The sequence below is a fragment of the Oryzias melastigma genome, linkage group LG9 (assembly GCF_002922805.2).
Source record: "Oryzias melastigma strain HK-1 linkage group LG9, ASM292280v2, whole genome shotgun sequence".
Lineage (NCBI taxonomy): Eukaryota > Metazoa > Chordata > Actinopteri > Beloniformes > Adrianichthyidae > Oryzias > Oryzias melastigma.
In genome coordinates this window covers 28361581-28381280 of record NC_050520.1, presented here as the reverse complement: position 1 = coordinate 28381280, position 19700 = coordinate 28361581, and the positions used below count along the sequence as shown (strand labels likewise).

At 41.4% G+C, this 19700-nt stretch overlaps 4 protein-coding genes and 1 non-coding gene across 5 annotated transcripts in view; 3 read left to right on the top strand and 2 right to left on the bottom strand.

The window, feature by feature from the left end:
- The window catches only part of dgcr8 (DGCR8 microprocessor complex subunit), an 11418-nt gene extending 7781 nt beyond the window's left edge, over nt 1-3637 (top strand). Inside the window, exons 10-14 of the mRNA XM_024274969.1 lie at nt 52-152; nt 230-336; nt 431-558; nt 677-790; nt 2145-3637. Of these exons, the coding sequence (XP_024130737.1) occupies nt 52-152; nt 230-336; nt 431-558; nt 677-790; nt 2145-2228 (534 nt within the window). The 3' untranslated portion in view covers nt 2229-3637. The remainder of the gene's footprint in view (nt 1-51; nt 153-229; nt 337-430; nt 559-676; nt 791-2144) is intronic.
- trmt2a (tRNA methyltransferase 2 homolog A) lies at nt 2567-8274 on the bottom strand. The gene is made up of 12 exons (XM_024274971.2): nt 8185-8274; nt 7186-7797; nt 7002-7110; nt 6616-6797; nt 6422-6536; nt 5992-6107; nt 5795-5906; nt 5599-5721; nt 4424-4499; nt 4159-4275; nt 3988-4084; nt 2567-3916 (listed from the first exon to the last, which is right to left on the bottom strand). The coding sequence occupies exons 2-12, from the start codon at nt 7794-7796 to the stop codon at nt 3769-3771; spliced, it is 1806 nt and encodes a 601-aa protein (XP_024130739.1). The 5' UTR covers nt 7797; nt 8185-8274; the 3' UTR covers nt 2567-3768.
- A 1671-nt stretch (nt 8275-9945) lies between these two features.
- Nucleotides 9946-13887, top strand: ranbp1 (RAN binding protein 1). Its single transcript, XM_024274977.2, has 6 exons — nt 9946-10107; nt 11401-11534; nt 11819-11976; nt 13067-13195; nt 13271-13339; nt 13671-13887. The coding sequence occupies exons 1-6, from the start codon at nt 10093-10095 to the stop codon at nt 13802-13804; spliced, it is 639 nt and encodes a 212-aa protein (XP_024130745.1). The 5' UTR covers nt 9946-10092; the 3' UTR covers nt 13805-13887.
- LOC112148959 lies at nt 13415-13547 on the top strand. Its single transcript, XR_002919721.1, has one exon. It is a non-coding gene; the product is annotated as a small nucleolar RNA SNORA77 (small nucleolar RNA).
- Nucleotides 13888-14719: 832 nt separating the features above from the next.
- zdhhc8b (zinc finger DHHC-type palmitoyltransferase 8b) overlaps nt 14720-19700 on the bottom strand; it is a 69607-nt gene continuing 64626 nt past the window's right edge. The window contains exons 9-11 of the mRNA XM_024274970.2: nt 19281-19387; nt 16697-17757; nt 14720-16375 (exon numbers count right to left, since the gene is read on the bottom strand). Of these exons, the coding sequence (XP_024130738.1) occupies nt 16243-16375; nt 16697-17757; nt 19281-19387 (1301 nt within the window). The 3' untranslated portion in view covers nt 14720-16242. The remainder of the gene's footprint in view (nt 16376-16696; nt 17758-19280; nt 19388-19700) is intronic.

Genomic DNA, 19700 nt, shown 5'->3' with positions numbered 1-19700 from the left:
AGAAGTTTCCAGGTAAAAAGGTCACACTCCTCCTTGTTCTTTTCCCAACAGTATTTTAATCATATCAGTATAGAAGATTCAAGAGTGTACGAGCTGACCAACAAAGCTGGACTACTTTCGCCATATCAGATTCTCCACGAGTGCCTTAAAAGGTCAGTTTCCTGTTCTATTTGAACATTGCTGTGTAAATTTCACTCTATTCGACTTGATGTTTCGTTGTTTATTTCAGAAACCACGGGATGGGGGACACGAGCATTAAATTTGAGGTGATCCCAGATAAAAACCAGAGGAGTGAATATGTGATGACATGTGGGAAACACACAGTACGAGGCTGGTGTAAGTCGACGCCTTCCTCATATTATCACACCATGAGCATGCGAACTTAGAGATTTTAAATACGTTTTTTTAATAATTTGTTTTTTATGGACAGGTAAGAATAAGAGGGTTGGCAAACAGCTAGCATCTCAGAAGATCTTGCAGATGCTTCACCCGCATGTTAAGAACTGGGGCTCACTGCTGCGCATGTACGGCAGAGAGAGCAGTAAGATGGTCAAAAAGGTAAACGCGGACAGCATCAACTCTACAATCCACTTTGTCATCATACAAGTTCATCCACAAACTGCAGCTTGTTTTTGTTTGTGCAAAAAAAGTACTTAAAATGACATTGTTTTTGCAGGAGAACTCCGATAAGAGTGTGATTGAGCTCCAGCAATACGCCAAAAAGAACAAGCCTAACCTTCATATCTTGAACAAACTGCAGGAAGAAATGATGAAGTTGGCAGCTCAGAGAGTAAGTTCCAATCATCCTCAGGCGTCCTGCCGTGCAGCTGTTAGATCAGCGTGATAAAACTGTCTAAAATAAACTCGAGTATTCAGTGGTTGACATTTTATTCAGTTAAAGAGAATATGCCAATTATTTGTAGTTTTTGGACAAAAAGGATCTTTTATTTTAATAAATACGGCGGAAGATGAACTTTGATCTGACGGCTCCAGCACAGAGCGGAGGACCCGCTGAAGGGGGCGGAGCCTAATGGACCCGTCTATTAGAAATCCAGCAACAAGGAAACGATCATTTTTTAATTTTGGGATGGGACCCGACATGAATTTTCTAGAACAACAAGCACCGGCGTTATCTAAAAGTAGCACCCGCCAATGTTGCGGGAGGCGAGCCGTTCAGACGGATATGCTTCCATCTGAGAGCAGCCGAGCAGAATGCCTGAAATCCAAAAAAAGATTTTTTATTACTTTCCACAAACACAATAAGGAACATTCTGAGAAAAAAAAAACAGAATTCCAGGAAAAATGTCAAATGGAAAGCAGTACACTTAGGAGATAAATTCTTATTTTTTGGGATTGCCTGGAAGCTGAAGCTCCACAGGCAGACTGACGTACAGCCACATAGGAAAGGTCATATCATTGACCTCTGAGGTCTGGGATGTTCCTCATGTAGCCCCAAAAAATCTCTGAATTTCACCTGGATTTTTTTTTGTATTTTGATTCAAAAACATGTAAATTACTTGGTTGACAACATTTGTTGTTGTTTTTATTAAATTACACCCAAGAATTTCATTCTATGTTGTAAAAATGGTTTGGGATTTCCACAGCAAAATGAATTACTATTTTCTGGTCTGAATTTTCAGTTTTTGCATGATTTTATGTCTAGTGTGTTTTTAAAAAAAACATGGAAAAATGACAAAATAAAAGTAGTGTCACATAGGAGAGGTGATTAAAATAACAAATAAGCAAGCGGGTAGTCTTTTAAATGGAAAATGCAGCAATAAATTCAAAAGATGACATAAATAGGGTTTTAGGTCAAAGGTATAACGGCTCTTAACATCTTAAATTGGGTTTTTGCCTTTTTCTTTTGCTCTCAACTGAGGATAGCACACATATTCCTTATATTAGAGAATGTTTTTTTTTTTTTTCATTTTGGCTATCACAGCTTTATATTGAAAACGTCAGCTTTCAATTGGCTCTTACCAGTGTTGTGGGCTGGACAATAATGAAGTTTCAGCATTTGAGCTGAAATAAGTTATAAATTTATATCCACTTTTAATGACAGCTGATGGGATGGACATCATAAAACTAGATATTGACAGTCCTTGTACATATTGACTTGCCTGTTTTTTTTGTCTCTGTTTTAGGAGGAAACAAGAAAAAAACCCAAAATAACCATCATGGAGTCGGCCCAGCCGGGGAGCGAGCCCCTCTGCACTGTTGACGTCTAAGTCCTGGAATCAGCACTGAAACCCAGTTACTGTCCAACATTTCTCAGCATCCATCACTGAAGTATGCATCACTGAAACCTAACGGCAATATAGTGACACATCCAGCAGGCAGGGGAAGCTTCTCGCGTTTCTTTTTTCTCCAATAATGGTCAAGCTGGTAGATGAGAGGGTAGGGCTAAATGCACTTATGGACCCAACAGAAGAAACATATTGTCTACCTCTCTAGATGCTTTCATATTATGGCACAAAAATTAGCAAAATGTCAGAAAGCAGAAAAACCTGCATGCTTAGACTGCAAAAAAAATCACAGCAGGATCTGCTTCTTTTTTTTTCCTTTCTTCCCCTTGAAGTGTTTTAGACCATCTTTTACCACCGTCACTGTTAAATTTGTGCTTGAAGTATTTGAAAGGGACTACTAATACTCATATTTATCTTTTAATTGGGAAACAGTTCGGTGTTTGGATGTTTTTAACCGTGGCTGTTCTGGACGACGAACACGCTCGATGTTTCTATCCTCGGTATGGAATGTTGTCTGCACGACGAGAACTGTGAAGTGATCACTATTCAGATTTCTTGGTATGCACTCGTGTCCTGTCAGATGTTTTCGTCGAGTGATTGTGCTCTTTTTTTTGGTACAGAAATCCCCCGCCGCTCTCCAGACGTTCTGGTGGGATTTCCAGTCTTGTTGCCTTTCTATGCTTTGGTGGAACGCGTAGCTGAGATCCTTTAGCTTCATGTCAAAACTGCAGTAAACCCAGAGTACTGGAAACATTTCACTAATCCTTTTATCATTGCTTTTTAGGCTGTACTTAAAGAACGCACAGTTTTGCATGTTTGTTTTTGTGCCCTTTAATAATAAAATAAATAAAAGGAAGTTGGTAATGTTGCCTTAGTTTCTGAAGGGCTCATCTCCTAACACATTGGACCTAAACACCCTTCAGTGGAAGACGGAAAGACCCATTCTGGAAGCATTTATTGAATAATGCCGTTTCTAGGGCAAAAAAAGCTTAAAGCAGGAGCAGATATTTCTAGTGCATCGTGTCTTCTTTGGCATTTACACATTTTTCTAAAAGAAGCCGTGAGAAAGCAGATTCAAACCAAAACTTGCTGTTACAACTATTGGACTCAGAATTATGAAGTTAGGACAAAACCCTTTTTTTCCTGTGTATTTGGATTGTGTTTTCTCAGTTTAATGGAGGCTCTTGTGATGTGTTGCTTTAAGAATGTGCTTTCCCCTTTTCTACGCATCTCACCTCCCGGTCAGAGCTGCTCTGAGGAGACGAGAAAAACAAACTGCTTTTGTGTCGACTTGTACTGGTTTGACTTTATGCTGCCTAGAAAATTCTGTCTTGGAGCTCTACGACTTCAGTGATATTTGTTATGCAAAAATAAAAGATCTTGACTTACGACAGGAAGGGGTGATTTCTTTAGTCACATAATAAACACTCGTATCTTATTAACCTTTATTTGATCATGAATGTTAACTAAATGATTTAAACTGAAACACAACTTCCATAATGTATCTTGTAGTTGAATCTGGTCATGTCTGCTCTTGGGATTTGTAGTCCACTCTCTCGAACAGAAGCAGCATTTCCACATGCATGGTCTGGGGGAACAAATCCACGGCCATGGCTCTGACTGGACGGAAAGGGGCTCCGTGGACCCGGTTGGATGGAGCTCTGCACAGACTGAAGACAAAACAAAAACATTTGTTCTTCTAGAATGTTCTCATCCATCTACAAAATGAAATCCTCCTCACTCGATGAAGTTGGTCATGGCTGCCTTTGCATTGCACGCCACGTAGACGAGCCTCTTCAGATGCTCTGCCCTTCTGATGGCAAGAACCACTTTGGGATCTGTTTAATAAAGAATAGCTCTCTTAGAAAAAATAACTTTTTCCTCTAGATTTTCTGTAAGGAAATGTTCTCACGCAGGCCAGCTCTTGGTGGATCCACAACAGCAGTGAGGTTGGGAGACACCAGAGCGTTGAGGATATCCGGGAACACGTCCTCGGCTCTCCCACAGTGGAATTCCACATTACTTAAACCTTCACAGGGAAAAAACAAAATGATAAAGCAATAAAACAAACTACATTTCAACCGTTTGAGGCTGTAAAACCTTTGGTACCAGTTTCACAGGATATGGAGGATATTTGGGCTGGATTAGTGTCAGTGTGATGCCGTCTGGCACCTTACCATTGAGCTTGGCATTAACCTTGGCGTCCTCCACCGCCTCTTGGCAGAGCTCGATCCCGATCACCTTTTTCACTCTCTAGAAACAAAAGAGCCACAAGGAAAACGAGGCTCTGAATCAATATATCTTAACATATCTTCATATTACTACGAATATAATCTGAATTAAAAAATATATATATGGCCCACAAATGCTACCCACCCCCTCCCAACATGTCTACACCGGGGGAGTGGCTGTTTCACGCCCCTCCCCCTTTGCCCCAGTTTCTGGTCATAGCAGAACAAGTTTGAAAAAAAAAAAATCCAAAATGGCAGCTTTTCTGTTAGTTTATCTCCATAGCAACCATTTAATGTTATAGTCGCCAGGGTGTGACGAACAGGTCTATGTCATTTTTAGAAAAATCAGTTAAAGTACACTTGTGTATTTCCATGGCAACGGAGGTTATTCATTAAACATGCCCACATTCTTAATAAAGTCATGTGTCGTATGGTATAGCTTGAGCCAGGGATTCATGTATTACATCTTCACAATATTCTGGTATAAAAACATTTGCGAACAACAGGAAAACGCCACTTTTGCGAGCATGTCACGCTAATGTCATCAAATCTACAACTTCTAATTCCAAAATTTGTTCCCCAAGTAGCTTCTCAAGGATGCTTGAGGAGTTAGGAGGCGATAAATGGAAATCTAGAAGGAACTAAAACGGATTTTTCTTAAATTATTCAAGATGGCTGCTTCTTTCTGAGTTCAAAGGTCAACAAAACTTCAGTAGTGGTTGTAGACTTAAGCTGGCGGCATGCGTGTCACATTTCATGAAGATTGCTCAAACAACAGTTTTATTTTTCCTATATAGAGAAAATGTTGAAATTGCCAATTTTCACACAAAATGGCCACCAAACTGTATCCCGTGACCATCCCATAATAGTTTAAAATCTTCCTTTGGAGACCCTCGACACAGGTTTGGTTTCATTCGTGGATTTTTAGGGTTTTTTGGGGGGTTTTCTGGCCCCATTCAATTTTTGGATAGTTTCTCCAGCTATGATGTCATCATGTGTGTGTGTGTGAGTTTTTGAGGGTTAAAATTTTCACTCAAAATCGCAGAAAGAAAAAAGAATTATTAAAACAATCTGGTCCTCACAGTCCAGGACTACTGCGGGACATAAAAATAAAGAGTTACTTTAGCCAGGGAGATGCCGATGGTTCCAGTCCCACAGCACACATCCAGAACTGTGCTGTCCTGATCCAGCTGGGCCCAATCCCCAACTGTGGAGTACAACACCTCAGCTGCAGCTGTGTTCACCTGACAGGCAGCACACATAATTATTAATACATGGTTTTAAAAAACAAAAGTTTAACAAGCTTCTTGAGATAACCTGGAAGAAGGAATGGGGAGATATTCTGAACTTCAGACCGAGCAGCTCCTCGTGAATGCAGCTCTCTCCAGCCACCAGCTCACACGGCAGGTCCTCTGGATTGGGGGATTTCCTTCATAAAGAAGCAACATTTATATTTTTCTGGAAACTGTTACCTTTTGGGTGTTTTTTGTACTTTAACAAGGGTAAGTGCTGACCTTTGGCCATCTCTAACAAAGTACAGAGAGGTCACTCCGCTCTCTTTTCCGTCTCCCTCTGTGAAGTACGCCCTCATGGAGCTCTTCAGAGCATCAAGCTCCTCCTCCTCCAGTTTCTAGGAGATGAAGGACATCAAGGAGAAAAACTTCAGACTTATGTTGTGTTAGATGTTAGGTTTAAACGCCATAGAGATCGGTTGTCGCATCAATCCTATCGCATCCCTACCACAATAAAACAGTTGTACATACGTCTACATAAATAAGTTCATGGTTAATTCATGGTGTGGACAGGACAAAGTAGGTGGTACATCAGGTATTTTTGGTTTTCGAAAGTCTCAACAAACCAAATAAAAGCATGTAAATAAAAAAGATTTAATTACAAATCACTACGGAGTATAAACTGGGCCGTACAGCAAAAGCGTCTCCTCACCTGTGGGTTGAAGAAGATGACCGCCATGGCTTCTTTGGACCTCGTGGTACGGACAGTCAGCTGCTTCCAGTGTCCCTCATAAGTCTCAGGACTGTACACAGAGTAGGATGTTGTCCTGTTTGGAGAACAAATTTATTAGCTTACCAATAGCTATTGAAGGGGGAAAAAAACACAGCTGGTTGTCAGAAGCAGACCTGATGAACTTCTGAAACTCTCGGACGATCGTCTTGGCTGCAGCGGAAACGTGGCAAGTCTCAGATGGCCCCACGACGGCGCAGGACCCCCCTTTATATTTCCCCAAGCGGAACCCGATGGTCTTATCTTCACCGTCTGCACCCATGGAGATGAGGAACTCACACTTGTTCCGGTACTCCTTCTGCAGAGGTCAAGAGTTTGAGATGTTAGTCCCACTCCAGTCATCTTGTGATCTACTTTAAAAGTGTTCCCAGTGTTTTTTAAATCATGATTTATGTGTGTCTTCCAGAAATCCTAAAACAATATGTTAAAAACACAATTTTCATAAGTTTTAAGCAGACTGATAAAAACGTTTTTCCTCATAATGACGGATAAAAATGCAGACCTGTGTGGGAGATGGTCGGATGGCCTCCAGAGGACAACACATTTTGTTGTGTTTCCCTTTTTGTGCAAACAGCCACGGCAGCATGGCTTTGTTGGTGCTTCCAATTTCTCTAAAACCACCACAAATAAAACACGTTAAACGTGATCAGGAAGTTTTGTTGACCATTACACTGCCCATCACTCACTTGGCTAACTTCTGCAGGACTCCCACCACCTCCTCCTCCTTCCTCTTCAGCTGCTCCTCGTAGGGCACTTCCCACAGAGGCGTCACCACGTTGGCGATCTGCACGCTGAGCGGCCGCTCCTCTTCATCGCCCTCTGCTCGTTTGGATGCCGGCTGTCCTGCTCCCTCTCCTTCCTCCTGCTTTCTCTTCTTCAGGATGGGGTCTTGTTTGGGTTTGGCCAAGCGGACGCTGAGCACCTGGCCCTTCCACTGCATGCCGTGCACCATTTTGAGAGCCTTGTCCCGCTCCTCTTCGTTCTTAAAGGTGACAAAAGCACACGTGTGCTTGCCGAACAGCTTGATTTTATGCGGGTTGATGCCATGTTTGGCGAGGAACTTCTTCAGGTCGTTGAAACCGATGAACTTGGGGAGGTTGCGGATCTCCACTTTGAAGATCTCAGAGGTGAAGAGGTCGACTTTGATGTAGCGGTACTTGTCGGGGTTAGAGGGCGCCTCGGGGTCACCTTCAGCTTTAGGGCCCAGAGCATCACTGCCGGAGTCCTGAAGATCTTCAGGACTCTTCTCATTTGAAGGTGCATCAGCTGCTAAGCTGCCAGCGTTATCTGCCATCATTCTGCAATTGGAGAAAAGTACAAATCCTTGTACCATTAAAAAAAAATGTAATTGGAGTTTTCAACAAAAAAAACTTTATAATTGAAAGTAAAGTGTGTCCTAAAAATCTATTTTTAAATAATTTAAATAGATTACAATGTGTGTGATGGCTTAAAATGTTTTTTAATCAACAATACAGTATTTTTTAGTTTAATTGCTTAAACATACGTAGTATTTGCCTTCAGAGATAAACACCGAAAACCTGCAGTTCCTTTTAATTTAAAAGTAAGATTATGTTTGTTCTCGTGCAGAAAAGAAAAAATAAACACCACAGAACTTTTGAATGTCAAGTTTAACACCAGCAACTCCAAAATTTAATTCACAAAAAATCCACGTTTTCCAGGCTTACCTGCAGAGCTTTCTTTCCGCTCAATGCGCCGCCATGAGCTGACGTCACCACGTACAACGTGAACTTTGAACTTTTTTTTAAAGGGGCAGGGTCTCTTTTCTTTTAAAACACGTAGCTCCAAAAAAATAAAATAAATTAAATAACATCCTTTTTATAATAATTATCTTTTCATAACTAACGTTTTAAGTATTCTGGGGATTTATATATTCATAAATGTACATCTAAATAAGAACAAATTTGCCCAGGGACTTAAGCTCTGAATCATATGATTATGAGACAGATTTTGGAGATAAAAATATTTAAAACCATTTATTTGAACATTCAAAAAGTTACAAATCAAATGAGTAAGACAAGGCAGAATATTTCCCAAAAAAAAGCCAATCTAAACAAAGTAAAACACAGAAAAACAACCATACACGCGTATACAGTTTGTGCTTTTACCTACAAGTTAATTAATCAAAATTATGGAGAGAAAAAAAGGAAAATACATTAAATTAACCAAAAGACAAGTTTAAAAACATTAACTGGTTCAACTTTTAAAGAAGAAATCCACAAAGCTTTGCTAAGTTTAACAAAATGTAGTTAAAAAACAAAGTTTTTAAGTAAACATTAAAAAATATCGTAAGTAAAGTAGGATAAAGGGGAGTTCTAAAAAAACAATAATAACTAACATGATTATTTTCAAGGTTTTCCTTCATGAATCATTGGTTGTTCGGATTAGCAATTTCACTTAAAAATATCACATAGCAGACAAACACAAGGATATTTGAGAAGTGAAATGAAGTTTATTGGATATATAGAAAGTGTCCAATAATTACTTAAACAAAAGTAGGCATGTGCATAAATTTGGGCACCCCGACAGAAAAATTGCGTCAGTATATTGTAGGTCCTTCTTTTGCAGAAATAACAGCTTCAGAAATAAAAGCCTCTAAATAGTTCATAGCTTCTGGTTTCAATCCATACGACCTTCAACTTTTACAGGATTTTCAGTACCTGTACTGGACAAACAGGCCCACAGTATGATGGTACCACCACCAGATCATACTGTGGGTAGAAAGTGTTTGTCTTGAAATCCTGTGCTCTTCATCCGCCAAGCGTTCTGCCCTTTGCTATGTCCAAATAACTCAATTTTAGTTTCATCAGTCCACAACACCTTATTCCAAAATGAAGCTGGCTTGTCCAAATGTGCTTTAGCATATCTCAAGTGACTTGTTTGCTCCCTATTATATTTTGTATTTGAAAAAGGTAAAAAAAAAAAAAAAAAAAATCAATATATTTGGCAAGTTTACTTTGTGAGGAATTTGCCAGCATTTTACCATAAAACCAATTAGATGCAATTCAATAACTCACAATATTTGTTCCTGATAATATTACCAAGAAATTAGAAACATGGCCTTTATGTTTTAAAAATGATATAAATTTTAAAAATGTATCATTTTCAGAAAAGTACAAAATTGAAATACAGCACAGCTTCTTAGAGTAACATAACATGATGTCAGAACATTTCCCTCAAGCAAATCTAAGAATAAAACTGTTAAAAGAGAACAATCTGTCTGAAATAAAACAATTACATGAAAAAAAGTAAATAAAAAAAACTTTAAGTATTCTTTTGATATTTTTAAAGCCCGTTTTATTTAAAGTTTAGTTTTGATGCAAATAAAAGCACGGCTATCGCCATTAGGTAAAGCCATAGACTGTAAAAACATCATTTATTATTTTATATACAGTCTATGGGGGTTCCTTCCCAAACGGGGGCGGTGCGCGCGCCGTCACGATGGGGGCGCGAGCATGCGCAGAGAATTCGGCGCGCGAAAGTGCTAACAGGAAGTGAGGGTAGCAAAGGGAAACGGCGGCTAGTTTGGGATTTGAATCAAACTATTTCCACAATCTGCAAACATCTCCATTAATATGGCAGACACAAAGGTGAGGTATAAATTCGCAGGTTGTTTAGAGTTTTCCCTGTGGTATAAAACACAAATTTTAGCGGAAATGTTTTTTTTAGTGTCATTTTAATTCTTAAGATGTTGAGGCTGACAATGATGTTGTTTTCAAATGCTTGGGAAGCTAGTTAAAGCAATTTTGTCACAATTTTGTGAAGAAAGCAATAACCAGTTTATGGTTATTAACAGGGAAAAGTATTTTAATGATTGCAGCTTTATAGTTAGCCCTTGAGTTCCTGAGCTAAGAGAAGTGTTCATGCGGGCGGCGTGTTAACATTAGCTTTTCGCAAAGCTTCCTAGCATGAAAGAGCGATGAGTTAGCAACTTTTTCATAGCTTTACTGGATGTGTATTATTTACATACACATTACATTAAACTTTAAGCATTGAGCGACTCAAGATAACGAGCGTTAACCCGCTAGCTTGCCTTTGTCTGCATAGCACAACCCTTGCTAACCTATGTCGGCTAACTGCTCCTCTCCATTAGCTTAAAACAATGTCCAATTCATTCAGGACTTTCTAAAAAGACAACTCTTCCGTAAAGTATGGTCAAAAATAATTTGCAACCCCACCTTTTTAATTTTAGTCACCGTAGAGCTAAAGCTAAACAGTCACATTTGCTTAGTTTGTAAAGGCCTTTTGAACTGCCCGCAACTTATCAAAAACTTAATAAAATATCAATTAGCTGACAGTACTGAAAATTAATGCAACTACAAGAGTAGTTAATATATTTTGTGTGAACATCATCAATTAATTAGCTGTAATTGGCTTTTTTGCTGTATTTTTTTGTTCCAGAATTGGTGCTAACTTAAAAGCAGCAACCTTAATGGGAATTTGCTCCTCTGAGAGTCAAAATCTACAAGCTTTATTTATAACATTTATCTTGACAACAACTGTTCACATTAGTTTATCAATTTTAGTTTTTGGTTGATGTTGTTAGTTTGCCTTTAAAACTTCTTAGTTTTAAAATGTTGATCCTTTTGTCAGTTAAATAAATGAGCAGGATTTAGTTTTTCTTGGATATAAAAGCTATATTAGTGGATCTGTGTACTCTGAAGTTAAAGGTGCTTATCTCAGCAACAGTTACAAAAGGCTTTGTCTGGCCTCTCACTCTACAACAGCCATCCTTAAACAATGAACCCTGACAACCCCCCCTTAGTGGAGTGGAGCGTTCATTCCCTGTTACTCACTGCACTCGTGTCACATTTTAATAAAGTTTATTCATATTAGCCTTTTAAAACGTTCTTCATCTTTCCATGTTCTTGCATTGTTTTTAGGAGCAGGAGGATCATGAAACCTCTACAGATAATGTTGATGACACTAACCACGACCCCCACTTTGAGCCCATCGTGTCTCTTCCTGAGCAAGACGTGAAAACGTTAGAAGAGGACGAGGAGGAGCTTTTCAAAATGTAAGCTACTTATGATCCCTGTGATACTTGCAGGTTTTTCATTTTTTTATACCGGTTCCTGTTAGGCCTTGCCAGAACCTGGACTTTTTTTTTCCTTTTCTTTTGAGAGCAAGGATTACTGTGGTACTCTCACCGGGTTCTGGAATTTAAATTTAACTTTAAGTTTAAAATATGCAACTAAGTAGTGCTATTAGTCAGTAAGTTTTAAAAAAAAGTTTGATTTCTCCGGTGAGTGAGTTAGTTTTTTAACTTTGCACGTTGTTTTTCTGCTCTGTTGCTTCCAGGCGGGCTAAGCTATATCGCTTTGCCTCTGAGAACGATCCTCCGGAGTGGAAGGAGAGAGGAACCGGTGATGTAAAGCTCCTGAAACACAAAGAGAAAGGCACAATCCGCCTTTTAATGAGGAGAGACCGGACTTTAAAGATCTGTGCTAACCATCACAGTAAGTCAGCTAATACCTTTCTAATGTTCTGAATGAGACGGCGACTAAAACATGTTCCCAACACGAATGTGCTATTTAAGCAGATCAAATTCAGAGTGACACACAGTCCTTCCATCCCGCACCTCTCATGCATCATTCTGTAACTATGTAGACGCCCTGATTCCCTCATCTGGTCATTGATGAAATGACAACAGCTGCAGAAGCAGCAGCCGCCTGCGCAGCTGCAGCCGGGCCAGCCTTCTCCTCAAATGACGACGATTGATTTAGAGACTGTTTAAGACCGACGTCAGCGCAATCTCCCCCCAATCTAAACTACAATTCAATCAATTTAAAATTTCTGTCAGACTTTTTTTTGTTTTGCTACTGACTGTAGAAAAGTGACAGAAGTATATTCTCGTAATTTAAAAATTCCTGTCTTGTCATAACATCCACCATCACATGTATTACAAGAAAAAAAATAAGTTCTCATAGTGAGATAGTGAATGTCGTTATCCTGAGAAAACGGGCAAAAAAATGATTGACTTCTTTGGATTGACTGTTCAGAGTTTATTCAAAACTTAACCAATCTGAAATGAATTAGAAAAAGTGCTATAAACAGATTTATACTTGCATCGAAGATGCTGTTTGTTTTAAATACTGTTTTTGTATAATCTTTTCTCTGTTAATAATGACAGACTTTCATAGCATGACTTCAGTCTAGGGTCCAGGTTGCTTTAGAGCAGAGGTCCAATTCCTAAAGACAGCTATACCTGCTTGTCATTGGTGGAATTCCCCTGAATGTGATAACCGGTTGAAGGTGGGATGGGAGTATCCGCCCCTACTTCGCAAAATTAGAGATGAAAGTTTAATTTTTTTAATTTTTTTTTTTTTTTTACCCATCGTCATTTGATAAAGCACCACATTTTACATGCCTGTTATTGTCACTATAAACATTCAAGTATGATGGATTTATTATTAATCAATTACAATTCTTTAAGTAAATTTTTAGCATGGAGACATCTAGGCTCCATTTATGAATTGCAGGTCATTAAATAAAGAGAAGTAGGCTTTTGCATTCAGTCATATTTACTGTTGTTCTCCTTCCTCTCAGTTATACCCATGATGGAGTTGAAGCCCAATGCTGGCAGTGACCGGGCATGGGTGTGGAACACACTAGCAGATTACGCAGATGAATGCCCCAAACCAGAACTTCTGGCCATTCGCTTTTTAAACGCAGAAAGTAAGTGGTTTCACACTGAATTCATTAATTAAAAAAAAAAAAAAAGTTCTAAAGAGATGCTTTTTCTGTCCACAGACGCACAGAAGTTTAAGGTGAAGTTTGATGAATGCAAGGAAGAAGTCCGGAAAAATCTGGAGAAATCAGGTATCAAAATGACCTTTCTTGAAATAAGTGGAGGTAGTTTAGTTTATAACTGCAGCTTTTAAAGGGTAATATAATGCAGACTCACTCTGTTCTTCGCTGCAAACTCCAGCTTGGGACTTTTTCTGTCTGCTACATAAACATGCAGAATGTAAAGACCGGACAGGCTTTTTTCTCAAGCATGTTCATCTGTACGTTCTGCTATATTTCAATCCCTCTTTCAACGTTCAATAAATATACTTCTCAAACACAAATAATTCCTTGAGTCTGTCAAAAGCTGCTGATGAGTTTCCCAGTTCATCCATTGATGGAACTTTTGACTGTTTGACTGCAGGCGACACCGACAACGCAAACAAGGTGGCAGAGAAGCTGGAGGAACTCTCTGTAAAAGACAAGAAATCCGGGGACTCGAAGGAAGGTGACAAAAAGGAGACTGATAAGAAAAAAGAGGAGGCCGTTAAGAACTGAAATCCAAGAACTCGCTTTGCTGATCTTCAACTTATCAGTTTTCCTCTTTTTCTACAATAAACTGTAAACGAACTAAATTTGGACATTTGCATATTAGTTTTTTTATTTTTTCTGTTTTTGCCTCAAGATCACAAGTCCTCAATGCCACTGGAGAAAAAAGAATCAGATAATAAAGAAAATCCCCTTTTCTTTTGCACCATGGAAGACCATCATCCACAGGTCAACCTTGCTTTTGACAAACTGTTAAAAAAAGGGCTTGTTATAGTGATAATTCCCACATTGGGTATTATTTTTTTATGTTTTATTTTGAAGGAGTGTTTGGCAGGGGGGAGGGGGAGGAAACCGTAGCCTGCTTCCTGTTAGCAGCACAGCGCAAGAGATGCATTGAACACCATCATAACGATGCTCGCAGTTCACATTTCAGCTTTTAGTTTATTTTTCCAAATTAAGAGCAGTCCAATCAAGAAAGTTGAGGGATAACGGATAAGTTTGCAGATCACAAGTCACCCATCGCTAGCATATCAGAATTCCTTTCAACTTTGAAGCCCCAAAGTAAACGGTTCATGGATTTGATGCAGTTTATCCAACACAAGATCAAGTTTTAACTCTTGAGTTCGTAACATTCCCTGATTTCAAAGCATGTAGAGCGTATATTGTATACGAGTGTCCTACCAGATGTGTGCGCGCTTTACCACTCACCTCTCGTTTCCATTAGGTTCTTAACATGCCTCTAAAGTGCATCTAAGTGCCAGTGCATCTGTAAATACATGTACATGGAAGAAATGTTGCTCCTCATCTGCACTTGAATGACCTGAAATGTTTCCTCCAACTTCAAATAAAAGCTGTTAAAGACCACCTTTGATTTAAAAGTTATTGTCTGTGGAAAAACGGTCAGGAATGAGTCGGATTCACCCGAGTGGGAAACTATCTTTATTGACTTTGCTCGGATCCATGGGAATATTTCCTCTTCACAAAAATACATTTACACTCGTGGTATACATGGTTTGGACAGTGAACCCAGCAGCCTGTTGGATGGATTCATCACCGACAGTCGGTCTGCGGTGATGTCCATCTTTAGACGGGAGCGTCAGACTTAACGGCAGTCACCTTAAGGGGGGAGGGATGACATCAATTCCATTCCGATATGCTGTCATCGTGGACCAATGAGGACTTTTTAAGGATCCTCGGGAACTGAAAATGAAATCCGGTTTGTGGTAAAAGCTAGCCCTGTTCCTCGAGATTCCAAAAGCAGGAAGCTTTGCTTCACCGTCCTCTTTGATAAGGCAGCTGGGTGACACGGAAAAGGGCTGGAACTACAGCCTCCTGCTTTCATCCTAAATATATCCTGGAAAGTCCACCCAGCTTAATAGCCACAAACATCCACAGAAACATCTCAAAAAGTTTCAGCCAGTTTGTGAAGTAAACTTTTCTCTGAAAAGAAAAAAAAACTAAAAAGGCAACAATGGTTTCCCCTCAAAATGGAACATTTTACATCCAAGTCCATTCTTGAAACAAAGTCACTGGTGTGAGATGGTGCGGCTGTACCAGACAGCTCGGAGGAGTTCCAGGTCTTTATGGCCACACGGGACAAGAAGTGTCATGGCAGTTGAACCAAAAGCCCTGTCACACTGTACAGAAAGTCCACATTCCATATGGACCGCGTGAATGTCCACCATAGATTTATATCTGAATTCCACAACATTAAATTTTTTATTTTTTTTTTTACTACACAGCAAAATAGAATTGACTATATTTTCTTAGACTGATCCATTATAATCTTCATTAAAAATAATTTATAAGCAAGAAAAACACTCAGAGCATCCGTTCTTTGATTAAACTAGATAGAAGCAAACGGCAAAGAAAAGGGCATGAAATCTAGGATGTTTAGTTTTGGCAAAAACCTTTTTGAACTAATATTTGGATGAATTATTCTAATCTTTTTGTGGAAAAAACGATTTTCCAATGTTTCCTAATATAATAAGAAAAAAAAATTGCATCTGGAAAAAACAAAACATTAAATATACATCATGTAGAATCTCTGCAGCTTGCATTAATTCCTGAGAAAAGTATTTTTTTAAAACAACAAAAAGAGTTTATATTCAAAACGAGCCTTTCTCATTGAATTTGGAATGCAACCACCAGACTAGATCAGAGATTTCCCCCGTTTGTCTTCTTCCTCAAAATCCCGTCAGAAAACGACACCATCATGAGGTCGAGGTGCAGCACCGTGGATTTCTTGACGTCAGGCGTTCTGGCGGATGATTTCAACTCAGATTTGGTGACGTGTAGCTGAGGAAGAACCACAGAACACTTCCCTACCAGAACAGTTTGCCGCCCCACAACTTCCACAAACCCAGCAGATCCCAGTAAAAGACAGATCTTCCTTTATTAGGGGCGTTGCTGTTAAAGGTGGAGGTATTTGGATATTTTTTTCCCTCTCAGACGGATATTTCGTATGTCGTTCCTCCTACACCCGTCACCTTTTTGACGTTAGCGTGGCGGCCGGGGCTCAGGGTGGCGTTCTGGGTGCTCATGTGGCAGTCCATCTGCCCGTTTATTTTCATGGCCTCTCTAAGGGGGGAGAGAAGAGCAGAGGAAAAGGATTCAGAACATCCCACAGGAGGCATCAGTAGACATGGAAAACCATCTTTGTTAGTGAAGACGACGGCGACGACTTGTGGATGTTAGATGAACATGAAAAACATGCAAATAAAAAAAAAAATAAGTCAAGTATTTTTATTCATTCAACACAAAATAATACAAAAGATGTTTTCTAGAAAGGCAAACCAACAATGAGGACAGAAAGCGGTCTGAGTGTGTCCATTCCCCGCCCACTGGGTCACTACAGAGCATGCAGTTTCACATTGGGAGGGGCTCTTTTAGGACTCATACCTTTGGCCCCCCAGTCGAGGGGACTCTGTCTTGTCATGAGTACTGATGTAGGAGAGTTTCTGGTGGGAGTATGAAGGGGATCGGGGCATGACAGGGGAGTGGGGTTGGTGAACGGGGGAGCAGTAGGGCCCCTCGGGACCGGAGGTCCGGTTCTGGCTGCTGTTGGTGCTACTGTGATCCGTGTGCAGAGAGGTGGATGAAGTCCGAGGGGCGCGGCCCAGCGTAGAGCCGGCGTAGCGCTGCACGGGGGTTCTTTGACCGTAGCTCATCACCCCGAGCCCCATGAGGTTGTCCCGGGAGCCCCCGTAGGTCGGGGGCGTGGGGCCCCTGGAGCCAGGGCCACGGGGGCCATCGGGGTAGCAAGTGGGCAGTCCGTAACCCCCGTCGAATGCGGCAGAGTCCGGGGTGTAGATGTTGGTCTGGGAGCGTCCGTGCATCATCTTCCGTTTCTCCCGCTCCTCCAGTTCCTTACGCTCCTGGATGGAGGCCATGATAGTCTGGGAGAGGTTGTCATAGCGCACCGGGGAGGAGTCCCTGTCCCGCAGGTGGGGGGACTGCCGACCCATCCCTCTGGGGATCACAACTGGACTGTAGGCGGGAGCAGCCTGCTGTCGGTGTATTTCCGTCTCCCGAATGTGGCACATTTTGTTGGGCAGGAAGGGGGAGTGGAACCCCATGGGGGGCATCCCCCTGTGGGCCCTGCACTCGTTGGCACCGGCTGGGGAGATGCTGGGGTTGAGCAGGCTGTCATAGGACAGGCTGCCGTTCCGGTTGGAGAGGGTGTTCGGCGAAAAGGCACCCTTGTAGGAGGTGGAGGCGGGCGTCTGGGGCGCCAGGGCGTGGACCTGGCCTTTCTCCAGCCGGCACGGGCCCTGCTTCAGGCTGAGAGTGCGGGAGGCCACGGGGTCCGAGTCCAGCTGGAAAGGGGACGACTGAAAGGTGCGGTGGAGGGGAGCGTTGGCGTATTCAGGCAGGTCCAGATTCGGCTCGGATCGGTAGTCATGGCCACGGACGCCCTCTTCGAGGATAGCTGAAGTCTTTCTGTCCTCCGACAGTGTGATCTGAAGAGAAAGCAGAGATTAGACGCAAATATTATGGAACACAGGGGTGTCAAACTCATTTTGGTTTAGGGGCCACAATTAACCCGTCTGATCTGAAGTGGGGCGGACCAGTACAATCATGGCAAGCAATGGTCATTTTTTATCTGTAGCTTTGTTTTTTTCGTTTTGCCCATTTTTCCTGGAAAGCTCGGCTCGCCACGTTAATCTTTCTTATTTTTGACGACATTTTAGGAATTGTGGTGTCACACCTGAAAAATTTTATAGCAACTTAACAGCAGTGAGGCTAGCAGGGAACCTAACCGCATCTTACCCAGACGTGGCACACGCCTGCAAAGATGTGCTCTTTATTTCCTGATCTCTTGTTTGCTGGTCTTGCTTTTCCTTTGCTCCCCCTAGTGGCAGAATTGTGGATTGCCGCCATTTCTTTAAATAAGAATAAAAGTCCATTCACACCGAATGCAATTTGCGCAGCGGAGGCGGTCAGTTTCAATGTTAAGTCAATGGCACAGATGCGATATGAGGCGATCTGAAGTCCTGCGGCGCGATTTGAGCGACAGGCGCAGCGCAAAGGTCTGGCAGCAGCTCAAATTGAGCGACAAGGCGCGATTTTTGATTGGGAGGTGCAGCCAAAATTTAAATATCGGAAGTTTGACAGGTCACCGCATCACATCTACCAATTAGGAACTCAGCTTTGGGCACGTCACGTTTTCAGTGACTCGATCATTGTGTTGAATATTAATCCAAATTGAGCATTTTTAGCCAGAACTTCCATCTTTTCCATTAACCCGCTGAAGCCGCACAGTTACAGAGCTCATCCGTCTACTTTGGGGTGAAGGTGGGATACACTCTGAACAGATCGCCTGCTTTCACTCGCTCAATATGCTGGCAGACAGAGAGCCACTGCGGGGTGCGGAGGCTGCTGGCTCGAGCCTCATCCAGGCATTAAATACAAGATTAATACAAGACAGAGAGCCTTTAAACTCAGACACAGAGAAACAGAAACACAGTAGAAGTGGCTGTCATTCAGACACTGCCCACTGTACTGAGAAAATCTTTTAAAAATAATAATCATATAAACTCAAACATGGAGACAGACACCGTTCCCTATAGTGATCATCCTAAATGGATTAGCTAGAAGCTCCTCCCACATGCGGCTGCAGCGCTAAGCCCAGGAACACATTTTTTGACAGGCGCGAGAGGGGTGGGGCACACGAATTTGTCGCACGAATCGCGGTGTGAATGCATCTTAACTTGCCAAAGGGATTGTGCTAGAAACTTGTTCCCTCTCCACCATCTTTTTTTTTCTCTTCACAACTGTGCCGGATTAAACTATCTGGCCCGCAGGTTGTATGTTTGACACCCCTGATGTAACAGGTTGGAGGCAAAAAATGACAAAAACTGAGCTTAAGTTGTGAAATAAATCAAGATTTGAGATTAAGAAACCAAAATGGTTACGTTTTTGACTATATTTTCTATATATACACTTCATCCAAAAATGTCAGCGGAATTCTGTGCCTTCCTACCTCAACTCCGGTGGTGTGGTAGTGAACCTTTGGCATGGTCCCGAAGGACGGCCTGTATCTGTACATGGCAGGGGTGGATGGGTGGGTCCTCCCGGAAAGAGAACTCTCTGCAGCACACAAAACAAAAACCGGGAACAAAATGAGGAGCAGAAACACACCTTGAAGGTCCTCCTGGAATTTCCTCCAGCAGGTGGCAGCAGCGCTCTGCAGACAAGCAGCAGGCGAACACTCCCTGACATAATGCAGCATGACCCTCTTCATCCTCCAAAGAAAACCTGCCGTCCACGCCACTCTATGCATTATTGACACTTTCCTCCTGTTGAACGGTTTGGTTGCTTTGAAGCTCAAATACCTGAAGACTCCTGATTTACCTAAAAAAAAATTGCCCCTGAGGGCAACCGTTTTCCACACCAAGTTCTG

Coding starts and splice junctions, on each gene's coding strand:
- trmt2a (XM_024274971.2), bottom strand. CDS start 7,796: ATGATGGCAGATAACGCTGGCAGCTTAGCAGCTGATGCACCTTCAAAT. Junction 5,907..5,991: donor TTTGTTAGAGATGGCCAAAG/GTCAGCACTTAC, acceptor TTCTTTATGAAG/GAAATCCCCCAATCCAGAGG. Junction 4,276..4,423: donor GGTTAATGCCAAGCTCAATG/GTAAGGTGCCAG, acceptor TTCCCTGTGAAG/GTTTAAGTAATGTGGAATTC.
- ranbp1 (XM_024274977.2), top strand. Junction 11,977..13,066: donor GATCTGTGCTAACCATCACA/GTAAGTCAGCTA, acceptor CCTTCCTCTCAG/TTATACCCATGATGGAGTTG. Junction 13,340..13,670: donor GAAAAATCTGGAGAAATCAG/GTATCAAAATGA, acceptor GTTTGACTGCAG/GCGACACCGACAACGCAAAC.